This window comes from Microtus ochrogaster, unplaced genomic scaffold (assembly GCF_000317375.1).
Source record: "Microtus ochrogaster isolate Prairie Vole_2 unplaced genomic scaffold, MicOch1.0 UNK361, whole genome shotgun sequence".
NCBI classification, from domain to species: domain Eukaryota; kingdom Metazoa; phylum Chordata; class Mammalia; order Rodentia; family Cricetidae; genus Microtus; species Microtus ochrogaster.
Window position 1 is genome coordinate 26,309 of NW_004949459.1, and position 7,592 is coordinate 33,900.

The 7,592-nt window shown below is 43.2% G+C and overlaps 1 protein-coding gene across 3 annotated transcripts; it reads right to left on the reverse strand.

The window, feature by feature from the left end:
• Nucleotides 1-5,236: 5,236 nt before the first annotated feature.
• LOC101990609 (transcription elongation factor A protein-like 3) lies at nt 5,237-7,193 on the reverse strand. 3 transcript variants are annotated; one of them, XM_005372227.2, is made up of 3 exons: nt 7,066-7,193; nt 6,435-6,504; nt 5,237-6,120 (listed from the first exon to the last, which is right to left on the reverse strand). In XM_005372227.2, exon 3 carries the CDS (start codon nt 6,097-6,099, stop codon nt 5,494-5,496), a length of 606 nt encoding a protein of 201 aa, XP_005372284.1. In that variant the 5' UTR covers nt 6,100-6,120; nt 6,435-6,504; nt 7,066-7,193; the 3' UTR covers nt 5,237-5,493. The 3 variants fall into 3 exon arrangements, with proteins under 3 accessions (XP_005372284.1, XP_005372283.1, XP_013211078.1); XM_005372226.2 differs by having other exon boundaries at nt 5,237-6,125; nt 7,066-7,192; XM_013355624.2 differs by lacking the exon at nt 7,066-7,193 and adding an exon at nt 6,786-6,864 and having other exon boundaries at nt 5,237-6,125.
• Between the last annotated feature and the right edge of the window lie 399 nt (nt 7,194-7,592).

The window sequence follows — 7,592 nt, forward strand, 5'->3', positions numbered from 1 at the left end:
GGCGGAAACTTGTTTTTTTTTTCCTTTTCTCAATAAAAAATAAATAAATAATAAAAAAGAGCAATTGTGCTCATCTGAAGACAGTAAAGAATATGCATAGAGAAGAAGCTATGGAAAGCTAAGGACATATGCAGCTCAAGGATGGTTCTATGGCAGGTTTGAAGGGGTTCCGCATCCTCCAGATACAGCAAGCACAGATAAGGACCAAGCTTAGTACCGTATAGGATTGTGATTTCACTGCTCACTAAACGTTTAACCTTCTGTGGCTTTTTCAGTAATGTAAGGACAACAGTAGGGAAAAAATAAACCCTGATGCACAGGAAAGAGGTATTTGTTGCTATACCGCTAAGTTATTAAAAAATAAGCAGGTGAGAAGGTCCCCAGAATCACTGAAGATTTCTGTGGGCCTCTGTGGACTGGAGATGATGGTGATGAATTCTACAGTGAAATTGGACTAACTGATCTTATTTTAATAAGTAATTATTAAGTAATAATTGGTAATATAAGTCCAGTGGGAGGCCTTAAAATCTGAGACAAAGTAAGTGCTATTCCAACAAGTAATAGAAATTAAATGCTGAATAGAAGAGCCTTGATCCACTGGTATCTATGGTGATTGCTTATCAGAACTTTCCTAAAAAACAAATGGACAGACTATCAAGTGTTTTCCAACTTACTCAGTACCAAATATCTGAGTGACTTGAAAAAGTGACTATAAAATAAGTATGGGAGAAATTGAGGAGCATCCTTGTCATTATCTACTATGAATGAAAACGTGTTCCTTCCACACTGTGATAGCATATGACAATCCAAGCAGTTGCAAGGCAGAGGCAGGATTAGTGTTACAAGTTTGGGGTTAGTCTGGTCTATGCAGCAAGCTGAGGCCAAGGCTATATAAGGAGTTCCTAACTAAAACACTGCACTTCAAAGCTCCTGATTGTGAGGAACAAACAGAATGTAAGGAACATTTTCTTGAAACTGGAAGGACAGAGATACCTAAATTTAATGGCATACAAGCTAGAAAAACAGTCTCTTTGCTTATGTCAGATGTATAATTCATGATAAATTGCATTATTTAACAGAGGCAAACAGCACACAAAGCTCTGATAAGATATGCTTGTGTCTTCTTATTGTTTCAAAATACAGCAAGAAAGAAACATTGAGGGAATGTATCTGGTAAACACAAATAACTATTTAGGAAATTTTCATTATGTCTAAATAGCAAAACACACTAAAATCACTTTTTTTTCCTGAAAGTATGCCGTAGGGTAAAATTGAATGTTTTAATTACAAACATCAATGAGTCAACAAAAAGATATGAAAATCAAAGTACTCAATCATACTAAGGTAATTTTCTTTTTTATTGAAAAAAGTTTTTTCCATACATTATATTCTGATCATGCTTTCTCCTCCCACAACTTCTTTCAGATCCTCTGCACCTCCACACCCACCAAACTCCACACACTTTATTTCTGTCTTTAGAAAACAAAGGCAGACAAATAAACAGAAATTAAAAGGAAACAAAAAACAAAGAAAAAACATAAGAAAAATAAACATGTATACATACACACAAAATACCATACAAAATTAGAAACCAGAATATTTAAGCAAAAGTAAGACAAAAAAGTGCTCCCCAAAAATCAATATGAGACAAAAAGTCCACCAAACTACTATTGAGTTTGTTTTGTGTCCATCATCTGCTTCTGAGCATGGCTCCTAGCCTTCAGTGTGGTTAATATACCTAGTGAACTCCACTGGAGAAAATTAGTTTTTCCTTTGCAAGTAGATATCAATTGCAAATAGCTTCTTGGTTAGAAGTAAGAAACCATGTCTATGTCCCCCACTCAGTGCTGGGGACAAGTTAGGCTTAAACCTGTACAGGCCTTTGCATGCTGCCACAGTCTATCTCTGTGAGTCCATGTGTGCCTTGGTCATTTTGTGTTTGGAAGACACTGTTTCCTGAGAGTCACCCATCCTCTCTGGCTCTTACAATCTTTCTGCTTTCTCTTTTGCATAGCTTTCTGAGCACTGAGAAGATGGGGTTTTTGAAGACATACTGTTTGAGACTGAGTGCTCCAAAACCCCTTGCTCTCTCTACATTGTCCATTTGTGGGTCTTTGTGTTAGTTTCCATCTACATCAAAAAGAAGATTTTCTCAAGATTGCTTTTGGAGGTACTGATCTGTGGGTATAGCAGAATGTCGTTGGTAGTCATTTTATTGCTATGTTCTTTGGAAAAACAGAGTATTTGTTTTTCCTCTAGGCCCATGTCTAGGTTCCCTTAGGTCCAGTCTCAGGTTCTTGGCTGTCCAAGCTGTTTTATTTACAGCTTCTATCTCATGGAGAGGGCCTTAAATCTAATCAGAGAGTGGTTGGTTATTGCCTTAGTTAGGATTTCTATTGCTGTGAAGAGACACCACAACCAGAAAAACTCTTAAAAAGGAAGGTGTTTACTTGGGGTGCTCACTTTACAGTTCAGAGGTTCAGTCCACTATCATCATGGTGGGAAGCATGGTGGTGTGCAAGAAGACTTGGAGCTGGTGAAGCATCTGAGACTCCTACATCTTGCAGGTAACAAGAAATGGTCTGAAAGTCATTCTGAGGGAAGTTTGAGGATAAGAGACTGATGTGAGACATTGGTCTGTATTCTGTCAATTATATTTTAAATAAATGCTGATTGGCCAATAGCCAGGCAGGAAGTATAGGTGGGACAACCAGATAGGAAGTAGAGGTAGGTCAAAGAGAAAAGGAGAATTCTGGGAAGAAAGAAGCCCATTCCTCAGCAGTTGTGAGCCTGCCACAGAAGAAGCAAGATGTTGCTGCCTCCCTGAAAAAAGGTACCGAGCCATGTGGCTAGCATGGACAAGAATAATGGGCTAATATAAGTTATAAGAGTTAATAAGAAGCCTGAGATAATGGGCCAATCAGTTTACAACCTAATGTAGATCTCTGTATGATTTCTTTGGGACTTAATAACTGTGGGATCCAGGTGGGACAGAAAACCCCACCAACAAGAGATCTCAAAGCCAACCCCCAGAGTGACACACCTCCCTTCAACAAGGCTACACAGTCTTCAACAAGGCCATACCTCTTAATAGTGTCATTCTCTATGAGCCTATGGGGGCCAATTACATTCAACATATCACAAGCATAGTCTCACTGACATCTTGATTTCAGCCTTGTGAGACTTTGAGAAGAAAATGATATCATGAGATGTCAGACTTTTGACTTACAGACCTATAAGCTAAAAAAAATATTTTTGAGCCACTAAACATAGTAATTGGCTATATAATAGTTAATTATCACATAAATATCTTTGATATCTATATTTTTCATGAGTGTACAAATATATTTATCCAATATTTTCATCATTAATTTTTAATTTTTTATTTATAACCTCTTAATAAAAATACCAAGAAAAAAGAAAATCTTTATCTCGGATCATAGCTTGTGTGGTTTTAGTTCATGGTCAGTTGACTCTGATGATTTGGGCCTATGGTGACACTATCCCTCATGATAAAACAAGTGAAAAAAGGGACTCATTCATCTCATGACTAGTCAGATGCAGAAAAGAGAAGAGACAGGAAGAAGCTGTTGTCCTTATCACAATATTCTTTTCAAATGTATGCCCTCAGTCCTTGAAAGGTCACCAACTGGGCCCAATTTTTTAATTAATTAATTTTTTTCATTTATTTTGCATCCCAACTGCAGTAGTTTTGTCTCTACCTACCTCTTAGGTAATATTGATGTTGTGGTTCATGGACTCTGTGATCACTACTAAGGATTTAAAACAAATGTGTTGCTTGGTCTGTTGAGGTGCTAAGGGTAAGGATCTATGAGAGTTTCTTCAGAGTAAACACAAACTAGGAAAAAACTCTGCATGTGGCATATTAAGCCATAAGAACAGCATAACAACTGTTATAGATAATTTTTCCTGGTGTAGTCTGTAATATATAAATGTAGTGAAGATAATGGTTAAGTTTATGAAAACACACAAATCAATGAAACACAGGTAATCATTTTCTTGCACAAAAGACCCTAAAAAGCATATACGAAGGTCCAAGCAAAGGGAATATGCAAATTGGTGACAGCAATCCAAAGGGAGAATAAGGCTTTATTCACTTGTATATTAGTAAAGAGTTGGTGAACAGTGGCTTACCAGTGACTCAAGAGTATTGAGTAGCAACTTAAAGCCTCTATCACCACTACTGGGCCTAAGAAAAAGGTCACAGTGCCCAGAAGACATCATGATATTCTTAGTCCTTACCTTTATGCTACCTGGACTTGTGCCTGGGCATAGTGGAGAACTACCTGACCTTTCTCCCAAGTGTCAGATTTTATCAATGCTCCTGCTACTGTACAGGAGTGATATAGAAGCTATTTCTCTTTAAATGCCTTAAACAGGGTGGGGGCAGGCTACAATACAGCTCATTCCTCCAGCATGTCATCTGACCAACTGGAAAGTGTTTGGAGGCAAATTCCTTGCTCATTTCAAGATGACAAGACTGCTTTACAGTAAGGGATCTGTTAAAGTGGCACACTGGGTCTTTTAGCTGTGAGGACCAGAGATAACATGAACTTTACCAATTTAACAATGGGCATTTAAAATGCCATTGTCTTTGTAAGCTCATTCAAACAATTCAACATTTAATTGCTTGTCATGTATTATTGTCACATTTTAGCTTTCAACATATTGTGGCATATGTAGTCCATATTCTTTAATAAACCAGAGACAACTGAGTCAGGAAAAGAAGGAAGTAAGGAAGCAAAAAGGAACACATATGGAGGGATTATAGAATGGGAGACATGGGTAGGGACAACAATGCACACTGATAATGTTAGAAAAGACCCAGGAAAACCAGGCGGTGGTGGCGCATGCCTTTAATTCCAACACTCAGGAGGGAGAGGCAGGCAGATCTCTGTGAGTTTGAGGCCACCCTGGTCTACAAGAGCTAGTTCCAGGACAGATTCCAAAGCCACAGAAAAACCCTGTCTCAAAAAAGCAAAAAAGAAAAAAAAAAAAGACCCAGGATGGACAAACAGTAGAGGGATAGCAAGAAGTCCCCAACTCTCAGGTAGTATGGTTAATTTTTGAATACACATGAATCCTATTAGTATTTGTCTTATAACTAGCCATTGCTAGCTGTTTAATGTGCACAAGTCCATAGTTGTCTTTATGCCCAGACGCATTATGCAAGCACATTTACATTCTTAAAAAAAACAAACTAATTCTATATAGGTGATTTTGAAAACTGCTTTGTTTATTCGGTTTTACAATGTACCATGAACATATTTTTCATGCACATGGGTGGAAATCCTGTACTAAAAGACAGAAAGCACTGTAGTTGGGTCAAAAGGCTGCTGGTAAGGACATTGATATTTAAAGCAGAGTTTCGGCTGAAGGTTGAAGCACAGAGCCTGGCGAGGATCTACCAGGGAAAGCAGAGCCAGCTGTGGTCTTTTTTATCTGAGCAATCAGAATCAAAGGCCAAAGGCATTAAAGGTATGGGATGTCATGTAGGCCCCTCTGGCCCCTGGCTCCTCCGCCCCTCACTCCCCTGACTCCCCGTTGGCCCCGGGGGACTAGAGCATCCTGCGCAGCATCTCTTGGCATCCAGGGAAAACCTCCCATTCTCTGCCTCTTCCTCAGCTCTTCCTGCGCCCTGGTCACATCTGCACACTCTCTCATCATCTCCTCACTGCTGACATGCCTGCCCTGGAAGTCCTCCTGGGAGTTCTTGGGAGAATCATCTGTGCTCCTATCTGTTTTTCGCTTGGCTTTCCGCGGCACGTAATCTTCAGCAAGGCGCTTTTCTGCGGCCCGCGCCTCGCTGGCTGGCTTTGCCTGGGAATCATGCTTGCCCTCCCCTTGGCGCTTGTCCTCCCCTTCAGACTTCCCCTGCTTTTCTGACTTCCCCTCATCCTGTGGTTGTCCCTGCTCGTCTGGCTTTGCCTCCTCTAGCTTGCCCTCGCGTGCTGGCTTTGCTTTCTTGTCGGGCTTCTCTTCCCCATCCGACTTTTCTTCATCGTCAGACTCTACTTCAACTTCTGGCTTTCCCTCCTTCTCCAGCTTCCCTTCGTTTTCATTGCGGAGTTTTTCCATGTCAAGATTTCCCTCCTTTTCCTGTCCTGAGGGTAAAGGTGGGGAAACAGGAAGAAAGGAGAGATGTGTCTGAGAGAGACGGAGATATCGGCAGAATACAGGCTCATTAACATCTGTCTTTGCATCCGGCCCTTTCGTGGGGTCCCCATGTCCTAGCCCTTCAATGATTTCTGCCTGCACCCCTCCTCCACCCTTGAGACAGCCATGCCATGACAGGTCCTGCCACCTTCTCGGTGTTCCTTCAGTGCCAGCTCTGTGCTTGTTACATGGGACAGCTTGGGAGGGCACTGGCAGTGGGGTCCCAAATCGTGCCCATGTTTCCATTATCCACTGACCTGCAGGGATCCTGGGCAGGTCGATCCTCCTTTTCAGATGCCACGATGCGGGAACAACAGAGGGGCAGACCTGCAGACACAGCACAGGGTCAGGGGTTCTGTGGTCAGTAGATGCGCAGAGATTGGGAACCTGTCCTACAGCCCATACTCATCACATCACCCAACCTTTTCCTCCGTCACACCCACCCCCCGCCCCCGCATACCCCAGCTGCCATTTCTTCTCAGGCCTTGGGCACCAAATCAGGATGCTATCCCAACTCCGTTTTACTCTGCGCTTCCCCCCTCGGCTTCTGGAGGCAGCCTGCCCCACCCCCATCCTCCCTTTGGTCCGGGTCAGTTTGTCTTCCTAACCTGGAGTGTGAGTGGATCATTTCAGAGCGCATCTGCGCCTCACCGTCGCACTGCGGGCCCCCTCATCCCCCTCCCGGTCTAAAATGGCTCAGGATGGCGTGAGGGAAGAAAGCTGGCTGCGGGGTCTTCCTGGGTCTCCGTTCCTGCCCAGCCCGCATATCCCCTCCTCACCAATCTTCCCGATTCCTTCCCCCTCCCCTCCTGCTGCTGCTGGTTCTAGCTGCCACCCCCACCACCCCCTGTCAGGCTTTGCGGGCAGAGCCAGACTTTCTGTACTGACCTCAGGAACCCCTGGACAGACCTGTGAGCCTTCTCAGGGCTCACAGTAACCAGGACAGCTCAAGGAAATGGTGTTATGCGAATGCGGATGCTGGGTACAGGTAGCCACAGCAGGACTAGGTGGCGCGGGGGCTGGTGCCCACGTGGGCACCAAGCCAGTCACGTGAGCAAATCGTCACCCTAGCTAAATCCACCCCCCAATTGTCTCCCCACCTCCCATCTCCGGAGGATGTGGGAAGAAATGCACACACAGGGGGAATGTGGAGAATGGAGAAGAGCAGCCAAGAAAAGGAGGGAAGGGCTTCCTGACTCCAATTGCTTTACCTGGCTATCCTGTCTGAGGATCCCTGTAAGATGTCCATTCTCACTAACTGTGACAGCTCAGTTGGAGGGGGTAAGCGGCTTTTCCAAGAACACTCAGTTCTGAATCCCACTTTGCAATAGTTCTGCTTAACTACAGAGCCTGGGGCTGGTGCCGGCCAGGAAGCTGAGCTTGCACTTTAAGGGTTAGTGTTCCCAGGGTTTCTG